The 23,751-nt window shown below is 41.2% G+C and overlaps 1 protein-coding gene across 2 annotated transcripts in view; it reads left to right on the forward strand.

Annotated features, from left to right (window-relative positions):
* Positions 1-20,523, forward strand: part of Cbfb (core-binding factor subunit beta) — a 50,206-nt gene extending 29,683 nt beyond the window's left edge. For both annotated transcript variants that reach the window (XM_051169300.1, XM_051169301.1), the window contains exon 6: positions 19,733-20,523. In XM_051169300.1, the coding sequence (XP_051025257.1) occupies positions 19,733-19,801 (69 nt within the window). In that variant the 3' untranslated portion in view covers positions 19,802-20,523. The remainder of the gene's footprint in view (positions 1-19,732) is intronic.
* The last annotated feature ends 3,228 nt before the right edge of the window (positions 20,524-23,751 follow it).

Raw genomic sequence — 23,751 nt, forward strand, 5'->3', positions numbered from 1 at the left:
AGGATAGTCTTTGTCATTTGTGTGATCCTTTAGAGCATGGCTTAATATTTTCAGAATATCTTATGAATGGAGTTATGAGGATTAATATATATTTAGGGACTGAAAAGATAGCTTGGCGGTTAAGAGCATTTGCTACTCTTGAAGAATATTCAGGTTTGATTCCCAGCGCCCACATGGCAGCTCATGGCTGTCTGTAATTCTAGTTCTAGAGGGTCCAGTGCCCTTTCTAATCTCAGGCAAACAAACATACACACAGGTAAAGCATTCATCTGATACATAAACATAAAATAATTTTAAAAATTTATTATGAAGTAAAATACAGATATGTCTATATAAAAGAATATGTAGTCTGATGAATTTCTGTAAATCAAATACCCTTATAACTACTTTCAAGATAACAAAATGAAACATTGATTTTTATGCTAATATCCTCTATATGCATGACTATACCCTCACTCTACTCAAAAATAATCATTACCTCAATTTTTTCCCCCAAGACAAGGTTTCTCTGTGTAGCCTTGACTGTCCTGGACTCAGTTTGTAGACCAGGCTGGTCTCGAACTCACAGTGATCTGCCTGCCTCTGCCTCCTGAGTGCTGGGATTAAAGGTGTGCGCCACCACACCTGGCTCATTACCTCAGTACTTCCTTCTCTTTCTGTGTGGTATTAGTACCCATGAGTTTAGTCTGATTCCTAATTTAAATGGACTTAGTTGAAAAAGTTAGTAATTAACAAATATATTCTTGGAGAATACAAATTCTTTCTCCCTCTGCCTTCTCCCCACTCACTCTTGAAGTGCTGGAGCCCAACTCACGGCCTGTCCTATGTGGTTCTGTGTCCCAGCCCAGGAAATGCAAACTTGACAAAAGCCAGTAAAGCTGACCCAGTGGTAATAGGTTATCAATGCTATCACTCAAGGTTATCAGTTCATATCACTCAAGTTGTTCACAGCCCCCACTAACTACCAAATTTGACTGGCTTTGGGGGTTGGGAGAGGGAGGAGTGAGAGAAATGGCCTAGTCTTTAAGAACACTGGCTGTTCTGGCAGAGGACCTGAGTTCAATTCCCAGAACCCACATGGCAGTTCACAACTGCTTATAACTCTAGTTCCAGGAGATCCAACACCCTTTTTCTGACCATGGATTTTTGCACATATGTGGTGCACAGGCACACACTCAGGTGCACACACACACGCGCGCGCGCACACACACACACACACACACACACACACACACACATATATATATAGTTTTAAAAAGAAAGAGTAAAGCAAATTTGGGTTACCAATAACTACCTAAATGTCTCAGGAGTCTTGGTGGCCCTCCTGTAATCCCAACAACTGAGAAGCAGATGGGATTTGGAGCAAGCTGGCTAGTTAGAAAAGCCAAACCAGTGAACTACAGGTTTATCACCAGACTCAGGTTCAGAAATATGGAAAAGAAAGAAAGATAACTGATTTCAACAACTGGCTTCCATATGTATGCATGTATATATGCCCATCCATCCTAACACACAAATGTGCACAGCATGTCTATGCACATGCACACACAAAGTATTAAAAATATAGTTATATCAACTAGAGTAATTTCTTGGCCTTGAAGATGAGTATTATGAAGCTGAGTTTATGATGCTGAGCATGATAGAACACACCTGTGGTCCCAGAGCTCTGGAACTGAAACAAGAAGATGGCTACAATTCCAGACCAGTTAGGGCTGTATAGCAAAACTCTTGTTTCAAACAAGAAAGAGAAAGGGAGAGGAAGAAAGAGGGAAGGGAGAGAGGCAGGGAAAGAAGAAAGAAGGAAAGGGAATAAAAGAGGGACTGGACAGCTGGTTCAGTGGTTAAAAGCACTGGCTGCTCTTCCAGAGGGCCTGGGTTCAGTTTCCATGACTCATGTGACAGCTACAGCCATCTGTAACCCTGAGACCATCAGGCACATACATGCATGCAAAACACCCATACACATAAAATAAAGTCAGCCTTGTTACTTACAGTAGTCAAATTTGTAAACACAAAGTGCAGTGATGGTTGCTAGGGAGATGGGAGAGCACCCTTTTATGGTTTGGTTTTGGTTTTTCAAGATAGTGTTTCTCTGTGTAGCTTGGCTGTCCTGGACTGGTTTTGTAGACCAGGCTGGCCTCGAACTCACATGGATCCAACTGCCTCTGCATGCACCACCATGCCATGCCCAGCTTGAGAGTAGCTGTTTTAATGGATATATAGTTTAAGTTTTGTAAAATAACAAGTTCTAGAGATTTGTTGCGTGTCAATATAAATGTACTTAGACACTACTGATGTTCATGAAAATGCTTAAGATACTGTACATTTTAACACAATTTAATTTTGTTCTTTTTTAACAAGCTATATGCTTTTTTTAATTATTTATTTAATTTTTTATTTTATGTACATTGCTATAAAGGTGTCAGATACCTTGGAACTGGAATTACAGATAGTTGTGAGTTGTCACGTGGATACTAGGAATTGACCCCGGGTCCTTTAGAATAGCGACAGTGCTCTTAATCACTAAGCTGTTTCTCTAGCCCCTGATCTTGTTTTTTGAGGCAAGAGTCTGACTGTGTATCCTTGGCTGCCCTAGAACTCACTCTGTAGACTAGTCTAGCTTTAAACTCCAGAGATCCACCTACCTCTGCCTTTTGGAATTAAAGGCATATGTCACCATGCCTGGCTATATTATGTTTTTTCTTAATGTTTTAAATCAATGTTGTATAATACAGAAAACATTTAAAGGACAAAATTATGTATATACTGTTATTTAAATTACTATGTAGAAAAGAAAGTGTATGTGTTGTCCACAAAAAGACAGTAGTAAAAGCCCAGGCTCTGAAGCTGACTGAGAGTTCTGACTCTTGACTCTGCCGCCGGCTTGGTTACCTGAGATAATGTACTTCACCTTTATGATGAGTTTCCTCATCGTGGTCATTGTGGGGACTAAATGGGCAAATTACATGTGAAAGAACTTGTAGAGCATGTGGCACTGAGTAGATATCAACTGTTGTTATTTCCTTTTCTGTGGTATTGTGGTCAGTCTATTTTAGAATAAATTTTAAAATCTAATATGAAGCCTATTCACTGTTTACTCTGTGAGGTAAAGTAAGACTTGGATGTCTTTTAATGATTGATAGATTACTTTGTCGGTGGGTTAATTTACTTAAAGGACTGATTAAGTAAATGAGTCTATCCCTAGAAATTTTAGCTAGGAGAGTATAGAAGAACAGAGATAGCCATATGCATACATTACATGCATACACACACACAAATACATGTGTATGTATATCTTGATGCCTTGCATCTTCTACCATTTTTCTTGTTGTAGTCAGTGAAATGTACTTTGCTACCCATTCAACAGGGTGCAGCTTAAGTTATGTCAGGTCGTTCTCAGGCCCTTTTTTTTGTTGTTGTTGTTGTTTTTGTTTTTGTTTTCTGGGTTTTGTTTTGTTTTCTGGGTTTTGTTTTGTTTTGTTTGTTTTAGTTTTTTGGGTTTTATTTTGGCTTTTGGAGGGATTTTGTTTGCTCATGTAGTGGTGGTGATGGTGGTGGTGGTTTTTTGAGACAGGGTTTCTCTGTGTAATAGCCCTGGCTGTGCTGGAACTCTCTTTGCACATTGGGCTGGCCTTGAACTCACAGCGATCTGCCTGCCTCTGCCTCCCAAGTGCTGGGATTAAAGGCCACCACACCAGGCTTCTCAAGTATTCTTAATCACCTTCTGCTTTGTAGTTTCTATAGCCTTAATTTCTTCCTCCCTTCTTTTCTCTTGTTGTCTCCCTCTGACTTTTACCACTTTCCTCCTCCTGTGCCCCTCTACCCTTATTTTCCCTGTTTGTGGTTTGTTTGCTTTGGAGTTTTGTTTGTTTTTGAAACAAGGTCTCCTCTAGCACAGGCTCACCAGGAACTCACTGTATAAACAGAACCAGAGCTAGATTATTGATCCTCCTGACTCCAGCTTCCAAGTGCTGGGAGTAGAAGCATGAGCTGCCACTCCCAGCTACCGCTTTCTGCAACTGTATGTTGAAATGTCTATACATCTATCTGTCCTTCCCTTTCTTGAGATCCCATAAAATGAAACTCTTACTCTTTGTGTCCACTGAGTTATCTACCTTGTTTTTACATGGTGTTTACTTGGTAAATGAATATCTTCCAAACAACAGTTCTAAACCTACCTGTTTGAGAGCTAGGAGTTTTTGTTTTTGTTTTGTTTTGTTTCAAGATGGGGTATCTCTGTGTAGTCCTGGCTGTCCTGTAGACCAGGCTGACCTCAAACTCAAAGAGCTCCACCTGCCTCTGCCTCCCAAGTGCTGGGATTATAGAAGGGCGCCATCACTCCTGGCTTCTGCCAAGATTTTAATAAAAATTCCTAAACTTGTTGATTTGTGTTAATTGGCTAATTGTGTTGTACTGAACTCTTCAGTAGGTACTGGAGGTACATACCTTTGCACACTTCTCAGTCTGGCAGAAAGTGATATAAAAAGGGTAATTGCAATATCACTTACCTTACATAAAAGCAGTTCAAAGGAAAATGGTGGCAGTGTAGAAAGCAGAGCATTTAACTGAGCTCTGCTTGAGAACTTTTACAGAGCACACTTGGAAGGATTCAAGAGAAGACTGCTTGCCAAGTGGACAGACTTGAGGAGGCTTTCTTGTGCAAAGGAACGAACGAGTAATGGAGCTTGTCAAGCCAGGGAATGTGCGTGGTCAGTCTTCCTGCAGTAAATAAATATTCTTGAAGAAATAACTAAGAATTAGTGGAACAGTCATTCAAGAAGATTTTGTATATCTCTTGGGTTCAATTATTAAATAAGGTGTTTTATTTGTGACAGGCCTTACTGTGTTGCCCTGGCTAGCCTAGACCCTCTTGCCAGAGAATCTCCTCATGCTGAGATTAAATGTGTGCAACTATACCCAACACAGATTGTCTCTTTTAAATACTTAGATACTTTTTCTAATTTACAGTGTTGTCACTTGAAAACATTTGTCTGTGAACAAAAGTAGAACCTGTTGACAGAGGAGGTGCCAAGTGATTTGTCAGATAGACTATTCCATTAGCGAGTCAGCGATTGAGAGCTTGGGCTTTGTAGTCAGGCCCAATTCACATTCTTGTTCAATTACTTGCCAGTCTCTCTGAAGCCCCAGTTTTATCACAGAAATTGTGAGAATTCAATGAGAAACACTTAGAAAGCACTTAAATGAGGTTCCCAGCCCTTGTGTGCCAACAGAACTAACAGCTCTAAAGTGCCTCCTTAGTGCTAATATCTCTGCCCGGTACTGGCTCCAGCTAATTGAATTGTTTGGCTAATGGAGTATCCTTTCAGTTCTCTAATGTACATTGGGCACTAAAGCGTATTACAACCTAGACGATAGAGAAAATGATTAGATTTTCATCAATGATTTAAGATCCTCCAGTCCAGCAGTTCCTCAGTCTGTGGAACACAACCCCTTTGAGGGTCGGACGACCTTTCCACGGGGCCACATATATCAGACATCCTGCACATCAGATATTTGCACCACAATTCATAACAGTGGCAAAATTGCAGTGATGTAGCAACGAGAATAATTTTATGGTTGAGGGTCACCACAACATGAGGAACTGTATTAAAAGATTGCAGCATTAAGAAGGTTAAGAACCACTGCTCTAGTCACTTATGTCAGTAATTTGAAGTATTAGTTCTCTTAGTGAGCTGTCATCTAAAAATAGCGGGCTGGAATCTGTCTCCAGAGTACACGCTGGGAACGGACGAGGGCGTTGTGGTCCTGTGTGCTTTGTGTGTATATACTCTGCCCTTGCCTCACTGTGCTTGGTGTGTATATACTCTACCCTTGCCTCACTGTGCTTGGTGTGTATATACTCTGCCCTTGTCCCACTGTGCTTGGTGTGTATATACTCTGCCCTCGCCCCACTGTGCTTTGTGTGTATATACTCTGCCCTCACCCCACTGTGCTTTGTGTGTATATACTCTGCCCTTGTCCCACTGTGCTTGGTGTGTATATACTCTGCCCTCGCCCCACTGTGCTTGGTGTGTATATACTCTGCCCTCGCCTCACTGTGCTTGGTGTGTATATACTCTGCCCTCGCCCCACTGTGCTTGGTGTGTATATACTCTGCCCTCGCCCCACTGTGCTTGGTGTGTATATACTCTGCCCTCGCCCCACTGTGCTTTGTGTGTATATACTCTGCCCTTGTCCCACTGTGCTTTGTGTGTATATACTCTGCCCTTGTCCCACTGTGCTTGGTGTGTATATACTCTGCCCTTGCCCCACTGTGCTTGGTGTGTATATACTCTGCCCTTGCCCCACTGTGCTTGGTGTGTATATACTCTGCCCTCGCCCCACTGTGCTTTGTGTGTATATACTCTACCCTTGCCTCACTGTGCTTTGTGTGTATATACTCTGCCCTTGTCCCACTGTGCTTGGTGTGTATATACTCTGCCCTTGTCCCACTGTGCTTGGTGTGTATATACTCTGCCCTCGCCCCACTGTGCTTGGTGTGTATATACTCTGCCCTTGCCCCACTGTGCTTTGTGTGTATATACTCTGCCCTTGTCCCACTGTGCTTGGTGTGTATATACTCTACCCTTGTCCCACTGTGCTTTGTGTGTATATACTCTACCCTTGCCTCACTGTGCTTTGTGTGTATATACTCTGCCCTTGTCCCACTGTGCTTTGTGTGTATATACTCTGCCCTCGCCCCACTGTGCTTGGTGTGTATATACTCTGCCCTCGCCCCACTGTGCTTGGTGTGTATATACTCTGCCCTTGCCTCACTGTGCTTGGTGTGTATATACTCTGCCCTTGTCCCACTGTGCTTGGTGTGTATATGCTCTGCCCTTGTCCCACTGTGCTTGGTGTGTATATACTCTGCCCTTGTCCCACTGTGCTTGGTGTGTATATACTCTGCCCTTGTCCCACTGTGCTTGGTGTGTATATACTCTGCCCTTGTCCCACTGTGCTTGGTGTGTATATACTCTGCCCTCGTCCCACTGTGCTTGGTGTGTATATACTCTGCCCTCGCCCCACTGTGCTTGGTGTGTATATACTCTGCCCTCGTCCCACTGTGCTTGGTGTGTATATACTCTGCCCTCGCCCCACTGTGCTTGGTGTGTATATACTCTGCCCTCGCCCCACTGTGCTTGGTGTGTATATACTCTGCCCTCGCCCCACTGTGCTTTGTGTGTATATACTCTGCCCTCGCCCCACTGTGCTTGGTGTGTATATACTCTGCCCTCGCCCCACTGTGCTTGGTGTGTATATACTCTGCCCTCGCCCCACTGTGCTTGGTGTGTATATACTCTGCCCTCGCCCCACTGTGCTTTGTGTGTATATACTCTGCCCTTGTCCCACTGTGCTTGGTGTGTATATACTCTGCCCTCGCCCCACTGTGCTTGGTGTGTATATACTCTGCCCTCGCCTCACTGTGCTTGGTGTGTATATACTCTGCCCTCGCCCCACTGTGCTTTGTGTGTATATACTCTGCCCTCGCCCCACTGTGCTTGGTGTGTATATACTCTGCCCTCGCCCCACTGTGCTTTGTGTGTATATACTCTGCCCTTGCCCCACTGTGCTTTGTGTGTATATACTCTGCTCTTGTCCCACTGTGCTTGGTGTGTATATACTCTGCCCTCGCCCCACTGTGCTTTGTGTGTATATACTCTGCCCTTGTCCCACTGTGCTTGGTGTGTATATACTCTGCCCTTGTCCCACTGTGCTTGGTGTGTATATACTCTGCCCTTGTCCCACTGTGCTTGGTGTGTATATACTCTGCCCTTGTCCCACTGTGCTTGGTGTGTATATACTCTGCCCTTGTCCCACTGTGCTTGGTGTGTATATACTCTGCCCTTGCCCCACTGTGCTTTGTGTGTATATACTCTGCCCTTGCCCCACTGTGCTTGGTGTGTATATACTCTGCCCTTGTCCCACTGTGCTTGGTGTGTATATACTCTGCCCTTGTCCCACTGTGCTTGGTGTGTATATACTCTGCCCTCGCCCACTGTGCTTTGTGTGTATATACTCTGCCCTTGTCCCACTGTGCTTGGTGTGTATATACTCTGCCCTCGCCCCACTGTGCTTGGTGTGTATATACTCTGCCCTTGCCTCACTGTGCTTGGTGTGTATATACTCTGCCCTTGTCCCACTGTGCTTTGTGTGTATATACTCTGCCCTCGCCCCACTGTGCTTTGTGTGTATATACTCTGCCCTTGTCCCACTGTGCTTGGTGTGTATATACTCTGCCCTCGCCCCACTGTGCTTTGGGTGTATATACTCTACCCTTGCCTCACTGTGCTTTGTGTGTATATACTCTGCCCTTGTCCCACTGTGCTTGGTGTGTATATACTCTGCCCTTGTCCCACTGTGCTTGGTGTGTATATACTCTGCCCTTGTCCCACTGTGCTTGGTGTGTATATACTCTGCCCTTGCCCCACTGTGCTTTGTGTGTATATACTCTGCCCTTGCCCCACTTTGCTTGGTGTGTATATACTCTGCCCTCGTCCCACTGTGCTTGGTGTGTATATACTCTGCCCTCGCTCCACTGTGCTTTGTGTGTATATACTCTACCCTTGCCTCACTGTGCTTTGTGTGTATATACTCTGCCCTTGTCCCACTGTGCTTGGTGTGTATATACTCTGCCCTTGTCCCACTGTGCTTGGTGTGTATATACTCTGCCCTCGCCCACTGTGCTTGGTGTGTATATACTCTGCCCTTGCCCCACTGTGCTTTGTGTGTATATACTCTGCCCTTGCCCCACTGTGCTTGGTGTGTATATACTCTGCCCTTGTCCACTGTGCTTGGTGTGTATATACTCTACCCTTGTCCCACTGTGCTTTGTGTGTATATACTCTACCCTTGCCTCACTGTGCTTTGTGTGTATATACTCTGCCCTTGTCCCACTGTGCTTTGTGTGTATATACTCTGCCCTCGCCCCACTGTGCTTGGTGTGTATATACTCTGCCCTCGCCCCACTGTGCTTGGTGTGTATATACTCTGCCCTTGCCTCACTGTGCTTGGTGTGTATATACTCTGCCCTTGTCCCACTGTGCTTGGTGTGTATATACTCTGCCCTTGTCCCACTGTGCTTGGTGTGTATATACTCTGCCCTTGTCCCACTGTGCTTGGTGTGTATATACTCTGCCCTTGTCCCACTGTGCTTGGTGTGTATATACTCTGCCCTTGTCCCACTGTGCTTGGTGTGTATATACTCTGCCCTTGTCCCACTGTGCTTGGTGTGTATATACTCTGCCCTTGCCCCACTGTGCTTGGTGTGTATATACTCTGCCCTTGTCCCACTGTGCTTGGTGTGTATATACTCTGCCCTCGCCCCACTGTGCTTGGTGTGTATATACTCTGCCCTCGCCCCACTGTGCTTGGTGTGTATATACTCTGCCCTCGCCCCACTGTGCTTTGTGTGTATATACTCTGCCCTCGCCCCACTGTGCTTTGTGTGTATATACTCTGCCCTCGCCCCACTGTGCTTGGTGTGTATATACTCTGCCCTCGCCCCACTGTGCTTTGTGTGTATATACTCTGCCCTCGCCCCACTGTGCTTTGTGTGTATATACTCTGCCCTTGTCCCACTGTGCTTGGTGTGTATATACTCTGCCCTCGCCCCACTGTGCTTGGTGTGTATATACTCTGCCCTCGCCTCACTGTGCTTGGTGTGTATATACTCTGCCCTCGCCCCACTGTGCTTTGTGTGTATATACTCTGCCCTCGCCCCACTGTGCTTGGTGTGTATATACTCTGCCCTCGCCCACTGTGCTTTGTGTGTATATACTCTGCCCTTGTCCCACTGTGCTTTGTGTGTATATACTCTGCCCTTGTCCCACTGTGCTTGGTGTGTATATACTCTGCCCTCGCCCCACTGTGCTTTGTGTGTATATACTCTACCCTTGCCTCACTGTGCTTTGTGTGTATATACTCTGCCCTTGTCCCACTGTGCTTGGTGTGTATATACTCTGCCCTTGTCCCACTGTGCTTGGTGTGTATATACTCTGCCCTTGTCCCACTGTGCTTGGTGTGTATATACTCTGCCCTTGTCCCACTGTGCTTGGTGTGTATATACTCTGCCCTTGCCCCACTGTGCTTTGTGTGTATATACTCTGCCCTTGCCCCACTGTGCTTGGTGTGTATATACTCTGCCCTTGTCCCACTGTGCTTGGTGTGTATATACTCTGCCCTCGCCCCACTGTGCTTTGTGTGTATATACTCTGCCCTTGCCTCACTGTGCTTTGTGTGTATATACTCTGCCCTTGTCCCACTTGTCTTGGTGTGTATATACTCTGCCCTTGTCCCACTGTGCTTGGTGTGTATATACTCTGCCCTTGTCCCACTGTGCTTTGTGTGTATATACTCTGCCCTTGCCCCACTGTGCTTTGTGTGTATATACTCTGCCCTTGTCCCACTGTGTTTTGTGTGTATATACTCTGCCCTTGTCCCACATATTCTTGTCTTACAAGCACTTTCTAAAAGCTTGCTTTCTTGTTGTTTACCTCTTTTTAAAAAATAACACTATAATCCCTATAATTTAAATATCTTTGGGTATGTGTATGGTTACCCATTCAGGAGGCAAAAGACAAGTCGATGGATCTCTGCAGTTTGAGACCAACTTAATCTGCATAGCAAGTTCTAGGGCTACATAATGTGGCCCTGTCTCAAAACACACATACACACAATCAAATATCTTCAGGATCTGAACATCATCTAATTCATTATTATAACAATTTGTAAAAATAAAATTCCCAGAAAAATTCATTGGTGTGCTCTCTGAAATAGTTTGCCAGCAGAAGAAAGTACAAGAAATTAAGCCATAGTTTTCCAACCAGGGCACTACACAAATACAGTCTAGTGGTAAGAAATACAGATGCTTAAGCTGAAAAGTAAAATCTGCCAGAGGACATTAGAAATCATTTCCCCTGGAATAGAACAGGCTGAGGCAGAAAAGAATAATATTGATTCTAGTGGGTGGTCCTGATGCATGACTGGAAATGAGGGCCAGGGAACAGTGGCAGCTCGTGGGTGGCACTGGGTAATAACTTTGGAAGCCTGAGATGTTTGGCAGCACTAAAGCTTAGGGATGTCCCCACTGTTTGAATAACCTCTGAAATCTCTAGCCTTGCCACACTAAAGCTGTAATGATACTGCTCATGAACATTTCATATGTATGTAAAGTTCTGTAGTGGGAAGCAGAACTTAAAGTGGCTGGTGTCTTAAGGCTTTTCAGTTTTCACTGTCTTAATATGAAATTTTGTGCATGCAATTCCATATGCATGCTCCCAGCTTGCCGTCTATAAGATGCTGAGTTTTCTTTCTTTTTTTGTTTTTTTGTTTGTTTGGTTTTTTTGGGGGGGGGTGGGGTTTGGTTTTTCGAGACAGGGTCTCTCTGTGTTATCCTTGGCCGTCCTGGACTCACTTTGAAGACCAGGCTGGCCTTGAACTCACAGAGATCCACCTGCTTCTGCCTCCCAAGTGCTAGGATTAAAGACATGCGCCACCATGCCCGGCAAGATGCTGAATTTTCTTATGGTTGGGTTTTGCATTTCTTTTTTCTGTCTTTTCAGGAAGAGGCTTTTCACTTGTACAGTATTTTGCCTACCTTTAAATTGATTTGACAGATGATAATGAACTGGTAAAAAAAAAAAAATGCTTATTTTAGCCAGGTGTGGTGGTCTGTGCCTTTAATTTCAGCACTCAGTATGCAGAGGCGGGTGGATCACTGTGAGTTTGAGGCCAGGTTGGTCTACAAAGAGAATTCCAGGACTACTACAAAGAAAGTTCCAGGACTATACAGAGAAACTCTGTCTAAAAAAAAAAAAAAAAAAAAAAGCAAAAGCTAATTTTAATAACTTAACCAGATATTGTTAAATTGTCTTAAAATAAAATGGGATACAAACTTATGTCTAATATCTTATCCTTTAAACCCAGCACTCAGGAGGCAGAGGCAGGTGTATCTCTGTGAGTTCAAGGCCAGCCTGGTCTACAAAGCGAGTCTAGGACAACCAAGGATACACAGAGAAACCCTGTCTCAAAAAAACCAAAAACCTAAAAATTAAAAAAAGTTAAATATATTTGTTTGAACATAGTTTTCTAGAAGGTTACATAGAAAACTGAAACTGGAAACTAGTAGAAACCAGATCTGGGGGATGGGTGCCAAAATAGAGAGCTATTGGGGCTGGAGAAATGGTTGAACATTGAAGATCACAGACCAGTCGCTCTTGAAGAGCACTCAGATTCAGTTCCCGACAACCTTCAGGTCCAGGGTATCTGATATGTTCCTCTGGCTTCCATGGGTACCTGTACATACATGCATACCCACATACATACACATCAGTAAGTCATAGAGAGCTTGAAAAAGATGGCACAGCAATTAAGAGTGCTAACTGTTCTGGTAGAGTTTGATTCTCAGCACCCACATTAGCTGCTCATGTGAACTGCCCCTAACTGCAGAGCCGTTGGGACCTGATGCCTCTGACCTTCCTGGACACCTGCACTGGTATACAAAGACACACAGATACACATAATTTTAAATTAAATTTTTTTTCTAAATGGAGGGTTTATCTTTGACTGTATATCTTTAGTATTTTATAAGTCTAGTAATACATGCATCTGTTCTGTATTTAAGAAAGAAAATTTCATCTTAGTGGTCTGGAAAGATGGCTCAGCAGTTAAGAATATTTACTGCTCTTATGCCGGGCGTGGTGGCGCACGCCTTTAATCCCAGCACTTGGGAGGCAGAGGCAGGCGGATCACTGTGAGTTCGAGGCCAGCCTAGTCTACAAAGTAAGTCCAGGACAGCCAAGGCTACACAGAGAAACCCTGTCTCGAAAAATCCAAAAAAAAAAAAAAGAATATTTACTGCTCTTGAAGAGGGCTAGAGTTTTGGTTTGGTTTGGTTTTTGGTTTTTCAAGACAGGGGCTCTCTGTGTAGCCTTGGCTGTCCTGGACTTGCTTAACAGACCAAGCTAGTCTTGAACTCACAGTGATCCACCTGCCTCTGCCTCCCAAGTGCTGGGATTAAAAGCATGCACCACCACCGCCTGGCTAACCTTTCTTTTTAAAATTAAAAAAAAAAAAAAGTATTTCGAGAAACCCTGTCTCAAAAAAACAAAAGCAAAAGAAAAACAAAAAATAAAAAAGAAAGGTTATAGACCTTTTTAAAAAAAGAAATAGAAAAATTATCCTAGTGTAACACAGAATAATGAAAACAGAAGATTCTTTGATTTGTGTTTTATATGTGCTGGCATATAAACTTTGTTTTGCTGAGTTGGCGGTAACACTATTGCTATCCAAGCTGGTCTCAAACATTTGAGCCTCCTACTTTAGCCTCCCAAATGGTGTCTCTCTCTGGGGTTCCTGGAGTATTTTTAATGGAACTTGGATGTAGATTACGTAGGGACCTTGGGTGTGTAGAATGAGCATACTTTGCAAGCAACTTAAAAAAGAAAGTGTTCAGTTGGCCTTATGGTTTCAGAGCAAAGGCACAGTTGCAGGGACAGCTGAGAGCTTGATCAGAGAGTAGGAAGCAGAGAGGGCCAGCTCTAAATGGCAGGAACCATAAAGCCTGTCCCCAGTGACATACTTTCTCCAGCAAGGCCACACCTCCTAATTCAGTTATCACCTAGAGATCTATTCTCATTCATGCATTTAAACAGTATGTAATAGACACCTGATTGTAATGCTAGCTCTGTCTCTAGTTGCCGTTTCACTGACAGTTCAAAAGTTGCTTGTTCTTCTTGAGCCTTAGTATCTGGTGCTTTGAATGGCGGTTAAATGGTATCTAGTATTTCATTTACAGTGTATCTGTAATGCCAGTTAAATGGGCTTATTCTATTTTAGACAGAAACACAAAGATACTTTGCCAGACTGCTTTAGATTTTGGCATTTTTAGTGGCAGTAATGGTGTGTCAGTTCCCAAACAACAACAACAACAAAAAATTTAACTTTGCCTGGTCCTGCTAGCTATAGCAGTAGCAGTTTCCTAGGCTGGCATGGTGCCTGGAAGTGCTTTGGTTTTGAATTGTGCTTCTTGTCTGTCTTGTCGCAGTTCAGGTACTGTGTATTGCTGGAGACTCCCTTAGTTTGTCCTCTTGACCTAAGCTAATAGAACACTGTTGGCACCTAATCTGGCAACAAATCACTACAACAGATTTTTCTCTAGCACTGACTAAAAACAAGTCTCCATCTGGTTAAGTTACGGAGTACTTGCAAATAGCTATTTTTAATATCATGGAATGATTTAATTACTGATTAGTCTACCTTTTAAAGTTTAATTCTCAGCAAGTCAGGAGAATTTCTATTAGAACTCACTCAGGAATAAAACAAGCAAAAGTTTTATATGATTTTGGACTTGGTATACACAGTTTTGGCGCTTGTATATTCTAAGCTAAAAGAAGGACTCAGCCTCTATCTTAAATTCCCTAATAATTGCATTTTCAGCACAATTAGCTTTGTACATAATACTCAGTTTTTTGTGTAAGAAAAAAATAAGCGTCTGTATTTGTGTGTTTGTAATATGGCAGTCAGAGGATAACTTGAAGGAGTTCATTCCCTGTGTGTTCCATGTGGGTTCCAGAGGTTGAATTTAGGCTTGTTGACAAGTGCCTTTCTGGACTGAGCCATCTCTCTGACCTAGCTTTTAACCTTTTTAATGAGTTATGAGGGAAATGCATCAATTCAGGACTTAAAATTTTTGCTTTTTATCTCTGAGCCTTAGCAATACGAAGAAATAACAACGGCTAGGAATATTGTATTTTAATTTTTTCTGCACTCACTTGCCCTATGAGTGTCTAGGCATCACTAATCCTTGAATGTTGCAGACTTATCATCTATATAATGAGAATTAATTTATTTATTATTATATACACAGTGCTCTGTCTGCGTATAAACCTGCAGGCCAGAAGAGGGCATCAGATCACATTATAGATGGTTGTGAGCCACCCTGTGGTTGCTGGGAATTGAACTCAGGACCTCTGGAAGAGCCGTCAGTGCCCTTAATCTCTGAGCCATCTCTCCAGCCCAAGCCAGATCTCTTAAATACTTACTATTAGCCAGGTACCAAATATAAAGTGAATATGAGAAGGCTACATCTTATATGGTGTATACTCAGTGAATTGCAGTTATTTTCGATGATTACAGCATTTTTTTTCCATAAAGAGCTATCCCCATTTATTTTCTTTTGGTTAATACAAGAATGGCAACCAACCAAAACCTTTGATTTATTTAACTAAGCCTTGCTCTCTAATGATTACTTGGTCACTCATTTACACTCATCTTGTGATGACCTCCTAGAAACTGGATTTGCTATATTTCTGAAAGATGTACTAAAAAGGTAAGAAGAAAGGACATGTCTACTCTGTAATGAAATGCCTAGTTTAAATAAAAACAACAAACTATGACCTTGATGTGTTTTTTTTTTTTTTTTGTTTGTTTGTTTGTTTTGTTTTTGAGACAGGGTTTCTCTATGTAGCCTTGGCTGTCCTGGACTCGCTTTGTAGCCTAGGCTGGCCTCGAACTCACAGCGATCCACCTGCCTCTGCCTCCCGAGTGCTGGGATTAAAGGCGTGCACCACCACGCCCGGCTGACCTTGATGTTTAGAGTGAGTTCAGAGAGGCCTTCTTTGCCACTATCTAGTGTAGCTTACTATCTATAGAATTTCCTTTAAAACATCCAGCCTACATTAGGTATGGCCAAAATGCACTTGAGAGGTAGAAGCAGATGGATCTTGTGAGTTAGGGGCTAGCCAAGTGTACATACTGAGACCCTATTTTTAAAAAAAGAAAGAGCCAAAATTGGTAGCACAGCTTCTCAAAGAAAGTCTTACTTGTAAAGCTAACAGGAGCTAGGTGTGTCTGTATGTCCCTCCATAACCTGTCCCTCTTCCTTCCTTCTCCTGTTCTCTGTTTCGGCTCCTTGGTTTTGGTCCTACATTTTACTCCTGGATAGGGCCATTTATCGCATCTTTTTAGATCTTTTCCTCACAAGGTAAAGAGAAACTCAACAGTATAGCATATATTAAGGTTACTTTTCTTTTAATCTTGCTTTCTATCAAAATATACAGTGTTTTAGACACGTGTTCCTCAGCTGTTTTAACACACATAGTACCAAAACAAACAAACCCTTCAGCTAGTAGTGATTGTCACCCATTTGAAATAAGTTCATTTATCATTTAATAAAATTTAAAAATAACTTATCAAAAACAAAGGCTATGCTATTCACAGAGTACTGTGTTGGTAGGTTAGTGATTTATAAATATATAATTCAGATTGATTTTTCTTTAGTGTTTCTTCATTGCTCAGCCCCTTTCTAACCCTCATTGACTGAAACCAGATGCCTATATCACAGCCTCTGCCTCTGCAAAATTGACTGGTTTTTACAGCACACTTAGCATTGATTGTGTGGAACATAAGTAGGTTTTCTAGTGTATGAGCATTGTACCCTTTTACCTCAGCAGGCTGTACACTGTACTATTACTGTGAGCATTCTAACTGAAAAGGGCATGTTAAGAAAGTTGTGAGAAGTCTCCTGACAAAAATGGCGTAAATTCATTTGATAAAGAAAGATTTACTATTGAATTTTAATTTTGTTCAGAATTAAATAAGGCAAGCTGTTGTTTTGTAGTAGTTATTTGGCTTCTGGATTGTTTTGTCTTTTCTTTTGGTTTTTTGAGCACAGGGTCTTCTGACTGGCCTGGGCCTTGCTGTGTAGTCAGATTTGCCTCAGACTCATAAGATCTGCCTGCCTCTGTTTCTAGGGTGCCATTACACCAGGCAATTGTACAAAAACCATGAGGTTTTTAATGGATAATATAGCTCTGGACTGTCTAAGCCATTCCAACCTTAGGGCTGGCTATAAACATAGCCTTGGTGTGCTGGTTGTGCCACATTCGTAGAAGGCATTCTTTTTTTTTTTTTTTTTTTTTTTTTTGTTTTTCGAGACAGGGTTTCTCTGTGTAGCCTTGGCCATTATGGACTCGCTTTGTAGACCAGGCTGGCCTCGAACTCACAGCGATCCGCCTGCCTCTGCCTCCCGAGTGCTGGGATTAAAGGCGTGCGCCACCACGCCCGGCGTAGAAGGCATTCTTAAGTCTGCAAAGACAGGGTCCTGTCTTTGATGCCTAGTACTAAAAAAAATAAAATTTGACCTTAAAGTATAACTGAGACTTGAGCCCTTGTAGGAAGGTATTTCTCTAATCGCTTTTTTTTTTTTTTTTTTTTTTCAAGTAAGATCTCATTTGCCCAGGTGACTGTCCTTACACACTTGATCTTCCTGCTTCAGCCTTGCAGGTGTTAGAATCTGTAACTCTGTGTGTCATTATGTTCAGCTTAATAAATTCACAGTGTATTGTTTTGTTAAATTTGTTTGGAGTTTTTTTGTTTGTTTTTAATGACGTAAAGCCAGTAATGGTGGTGCATGCCTTCAATCTCAGCACTCAGGGAGGCAGAGTTAGGCAAATCTCTTGAGTTCAAGGACAGCCAATGCTACACAGAGAAAACTCTGTCTCAGGAAAAAGGAGTTTTAAAAAAATGACATAGCTGGTAGAAAAATTAGTTGATGTTTTAGTACACAATTCTGGAAGTTTAGCTAATAAATTAGTCCAAGCCGCTAGCATATAACAGGCCAGCTAAGAAGGACATGGAAGTGGGAATTATGGCTGTGGGTTGGTCTAGAGAGGATGATAGAGGGAGTGAAATAGAAATGGTCAAATAGGGATGGGCACCTTTAAAGATGAACCATCAGAATTTGTTGTTCAGTATAGGAAAAGAACACGTTAAAATCCAAGGCTTTCTGCCCAAACAGCTGGCAAACTGGAGTTGCCATTATCTAAAAATGGATAACTTGCCGGGGGGTGGGGGGGTGCACTCCTGTAATCTCAGCACTCAGGGAGACAGGCAGGCAGATTGCTTTGAGTTTGAGGCCAGCCTGGTCTACAAAGTGAGTCCAGGACAGCCAGGGCTACACAGAGAAACCCTGTCTCAAAAACCAAACAAACAAAAATGGATGACTTGTATTGGAGGAACCGGGTTCTGAATTAGATGTTTGTATTTAGCAAATATTTGGAAGGACTGAAAAAACTTTAAAATACATTAGAATTTGTGCAAGAAACTAAAATGAAAAATTGCATGTGGGGGGCTAGTGAGGTATGTCAGTGAATAAGGTACCTTTTTTGTTTTGTTGGTTGGTTTTTTGTTTGTTTGTTTTGTTTTTGAGACAGGATTTCTCTGTGTAGCCCTGGCTGTCCTGACTCGCTTACTCCCTGTGTAGACCCAGCTGGCTTCAAATTCACAGAGATCCAACTGCCTCTGCCTCAAGTGCTGGGATTAAAGGCGAGTCCCACCATGCCCAGCTGAATAAGGCACTTTCTGCCAAGCATGACTACCTGAGTTTAGTGTTCAGTACTTACTGCTCTCCCAGATGATTGTGTTTAGTTAGGGCCTAGCACCCATCTCAGCCAGCTCCCAACCATCTGTAACTGTCTTCAGGGCATCTGACTCTCTTTTGACTTCCATATAGGCTCCTGCATGCATAACACATACACCACACACACACACACACACACACACACACACACACACACACACACACACCTATTAAATATAATAAGAATAAATAAATCTTTAATTTTAAAGTTGTACATAGACCAAAGGGTACTTTATCTTACATTTTATATTGCCAGAGAGATGTTTCCTAGTAAATAATTTGCCATAGGTAATTTAGTGTGTTCATTTGTCAGTGTACCTTGAAATGCTCAGTGTTTATAATTATTGTTTCTTAATTGTTAAATACTATTTAAAAGATACTTAAAGGTGTTATAAGTGCACTATTTTTGTCTATAAAACTAAATATTCTGGATTTCATTTCTTTGGAGTGTTTTGTTTTGTTTTGGTTTTTTTGGTTGGTTGGTTGGTTGGTTTTAGTTTTTCAAGATAGGACAGGGTTTCTCTTTGTAGCCTTGGTTGTCTTGGATCACAGTCTGTAGCCCAGGCTGGCCTGGAACTCAGAGATCCACCTGCCTCTGCCTCCCAAGTGCTGGGATTAAAGGCGTGTGCCACCACTGCCCAGTTTTGGATTTTATTTCTTGAGATTTCTAGTTAAAATTTATTTGGCACAGACTAAATTTATTATATTTTTCAGTTAATTAGTAAATTATACATGTATTAATATTTCCGTGATTCAGTTTCCTTTTTTTATTGTTTTTTGAGACAGGATTTTTTGTAAACCAGGCTGGCCTTGAACTCACAAATATGCCCCTGCCTCTTCTGAGTGCTGAGATTAAAGGCATGTGCCATCATGCATGGCCATTCAATTTCTTTATAAAATGAGGGAAAATAATAGTACCTATGTAAGTTGTTGGGACCTATTTAGTTCATTCATTGAGAGTACTTAAGACAATGCCTAGCATCTAGATGTTGCTTAATTAAATGTCAACTATTATTAAGAGTAAAAGTTTGTTTCTAAGATGATTGACTGATTAGTGTGCTAAAGTTAAACTTCTAATTCTAAAAATACAACCATAGATTTTTTTTCTTTTATATGTAGTATTATGTTCATAATATCCTTTTGAATATGAAATGATTATTATTGAGTACTACAAAATGTCATAATATAGTTGTGAAAATATTGGTAGAAAAGTTTTTAGCTATGAACATTTTTATGTGATAATATGTCTTGATGTTGTATGTATGTTTCACACCACAATCATGACTACATACTACAATTTATTCATTTCAGGCAAGAAGACAGCAAGACCCTAGTCCTGGTTCCAACTTAGGTGGTGGTGATGATCTCAAGCTTCGTTAATATGAGAACAGCCCGTGTGCCGCCCATCTCTACGTACACACTGCTTCTAGTTGGTATAAATAACTCATTGTGCGACCAGAAACTGTGATAACTAGAGGCACTACAGTGTATGTCATGACCTGAGGCAGTAAAGACGACACATCAGCTGCCATGGTTTTGCACTATAATACCTGCATTTTTGATTTCTAAAACATGTAGCCAGTAATAATTTGGATTTTTTTTTCTATGCAAGCTTATCTTGTTGACATTGTTTCAGTTGGATTGAAAGTATCTACTTTCTTTGTTTTAATTTAAAAGTTCATGTCATTTTAAAACAAGATAAGAAATTACATTTGTATCAGGGTTTTCTTTAGCCAGTTGCTTAAAATTCTTGTGTACTTCAGACGAGTTGGTTATACAGCTTTCTTTCTTAGATAAGCGTTCTTGGTTTTGTTTCTTTTCTCTATATCATTTTATGTTTTTGTATTCTACACCATTTTACAAATGAAGATGTGCTTATGTTTTTTACAAGCTGAAAACCTAGCATAGAGCTGTCTGTCACAGCCTCCTAATACAAAAGTTTACAGTTGTTAAAGCCACAGTATCCTTTTAAATGGTAATAATAATTAATTACCCTTTCTGTCCCTTTTAAACATAAATTTTAAAATTAGCATTAATTTTCATTTGTCTCATATCTGTTTCAAGTTACATTCTATAATTATGAGTTTGGATAGAGATATTCTCTATAGTGATAATATTCTACAGAAATGCCTGAAGAAGTCACAGGCTGGCTTCTGTTTTATTCAGGGATTCTTTTTGTTTTTGTTTTAAATCAGTCAGAAAAGGGATACTGGAACTTCTTGTGTGTAACAGCATATTAAACTGGAGGCAGTGATGAGTCAGCTACAGAGGTAAATGGTATTAAAATCATGTTTAAGATAGCTGCTTTCATTTGTATTTTGTATTGCATGCTTTTGTAGAAACAAACTTGGGTGGTGAAAATTATTAGTCTTAGAAAATGTTCATCTGTACAGAAGATACATTTTCTTCCATTAATTCTGGGCAAAACATTGACAGTTATATATGGTGGTATTTTACAAAAGGACTATAAATAGCGCCTTTTGAGATGAATCAGTGTAACAATATTTTTTAAATAGGCTTAGTGTCAAATTGCAATTTTTTTAAATATAAAACTGGAAAAAAAGTGCTAAGTTATTGGCACATGCTTACAGATACTTTTCATGGTCATTCATTAAATGTTACTACATTTCTGAATTTTTGCAAAAATGTATTTTATCATAAAATGGCATTATTTTAGAGAATTTTAAAAACTGACATGGTCAATTCAGAAAAGTCTGAATACGGTCATTGCATTTAAAAAGCATATAAAGATACTTGATTGTGGAGGTGTGTCTTTCATTGTATATAGGTCTTATAATTCATATACAAATACCCTGTATCTCAAAATAAAAATATTTGTTATATATTTGAAGTCATGCATGGTAAGGATTGTGTTTGAATTATTATAAACAATAATGTGTTACAAAACCCATGCTGACCTTGTGTAACTAAGTACTATGAATGGATTGGTTGGTATTTGGTGTTGTACAGCTCACATGTTTACACTCTCAGTGCCCTAATTCCTCTGGCGGAATTACCTTCTTAAAATGACCCTTTATTTTTTAAAGTAACATGTTGGTGGTACATCTTTTCTGTTGCTTCTAGCCAAGAGCTTTCAGTCCAGCGGTAAACAAGATCACATGGTGTTAATGTTGTTGCCATCCTTCTGTAAATACTGAGTGTTCCTTATTAGCTCTGCACTGCTTCTGTCTGTCTTAATGCTGGCGTTAAGATCATAAACCTCTTTTCTCCGGTCGTGCAGGCTTTGAAAACTACTTTAAGTTATTGATGCAATTTCATATTTTTTCATAATCTATATTTAAAATTACATCTTTGCATCATTTTTTCTAAATTCCTTTTCATTAAAACTTGCCTTAAGCTACCAGATTGCTTTGCCATTAGCTTTAATGTACATTTGTATGTTTAATTTAGTTCCGCATTAAAGTTCTGTGTAGTGAAAACAGTGTTGACTGTTTATTGATCATTTCTGTTCTAGGTTCAATTCTTTGATGCTTTTTTTTTTTTAGGACAGCAACAACAGTGCCATCTAGTGGCCATATCTTCTAATTCCAAAAAGGCCCTTTAAATCACAATGTACAATAATTTCCCTGTATATGATGAGCTGAGCGAGAACATGGGAAGTGGGAGCAGGAGGATGAGGAACTCAAGGTCATCATGCCTCTGAGGTTAAGAGCTGTTGCTAAAGGTTATGCTGTTTTAATAGTGAACAGTAACTTGATTCCCAGCATCTAGAGTAGTCAGCTCAGAATCCCCTCAGTACCCAGCAATCAGTGCCCCTTTCTGGCTGTACATACATGTAGACAATATCTGTAGACATAAATAAAATCTTAAGACAGAAGCAAAAACTGGTCCATCTGTAATCCAGTTCTTAGGAAGCTGAGAGAGAAGGATCACCATGGATTTATACTACAGAGTGAGATCAGATCTTCAGCAGCTCCTTTCCCCCCACCCCCAACAATCTCATGGGTTTATCCATATTTGGAGGCATGACCATAAAACAGTGACCTCTGGACAAAAAAAATAAAAATAAATATATCCAAATTAGTATCATCTTTCAGACTAGTTTTAGAAATAATATACATTATATGGGGTGGGGGCTTTGAGCTGTAGAACTACATGGCCCTTGCCTGAGGTAGTAGAACTTTGGGACAGGATAAAGTGGTTTATCCAATAACAACCCTTCTGTTTCAGACAGTGTCACAAGTACTGCCATTTTGAGGAGGTCCCTTTGGACCTAACACTATATATTAAAATGGCAATCTTTAATGTAGCTGCCCATAAATTTTGGTTTTTTTTTTTTTTTTTTTTTTGGCTTTTCAAGACAGGGTTTCTCTGTGTCGCTGCCCAGAAATTTTAAGTTACTTAGATTGCTGCCATCAATATCAAGAGTATAAGTAGGTAATAAATTATAAAATGGAAATAATTCAATGAAAAATGTTGAAGCCGGGCATGGTGGCGCACGCCTTTAATCCCAGCACTCGGGAGGCAGAGGCAGGCGGATCGCTGTGAGTTCGAGGCCAGCCTGGTCTACAAAGTGAGTCCAGGACAGCCAAGGCTACACAGAGAAACCTTGTCTCGAAAAACCAAAAAAAAAAAAAAAAAAAAAAAAAGAAAAAAGAAAAATGTTGAAGCTATACTAATTTTAAATTTTTAAATTATTAAAGTATATCAGGCTGGCCGGGCGTGGTGGCGCACACCTGTAATCCCAGCACTCGGGAGGCAGAGGCAGGTGGGTCGCTGTGAGGCTGTGAGTTTGAGGCCAGCCTGGTCTACAAAGTGAGTCCAGGACAGCCAAGGCTAACACAGAGAGACCTTGTCTCAAAAAACCAAAAAAAAAAAAAAATGTATGCACTGATGCCTGGTGGCACACACCTGGAGGCAGAGGCAGGTGAATCTCTGAGTTCGAGGACAGCCTGGTCTACAAAGTAAATCCAGGACAGCCAATGCTACACAGAGAAACCCTGTCTCTATCTTGAAAAAAAACAAAAACAAAAACAAAAAATCAGGCTGGAGAGAGATAATTCAGCAGTTAAAAGCACTTTCTGCTTTTGCAGGGGCCCAAGGTTTGGTTCCCAGCATCCTTATAGTGTCTCAGTTACTATCCCTAACTCCAGCTGCAGGGGATACAACACCCTTTTCTGAATTCCATGAGCACTAGGCATGCACATAGTACACATATATACGGATAAACAAGGTACTTACAGTAAATAAACTTTAATTTTAAAAAAAGTATATTGGGGCTGGAGAGGTGGCTCAGAGGTTAAGAGCACTGACTGCTCTTCCAAAGGTCATGAGTTCAATTCCCAGCAACCACATGGTGGTTCACAACC

This window comes from Acomys russatus, chromosome 26 (assembly GCF_903995435.1).
Source record: "Acomys russatus chromosome 26, mAcoRus1.1, whole genome shotgun sequence".
Taxonomy (NCBI): Eukaryota; Metazoa; Chordata; class Mammalia; order Rodentia; family Muridae; genus Acomys; species Acomys russatus.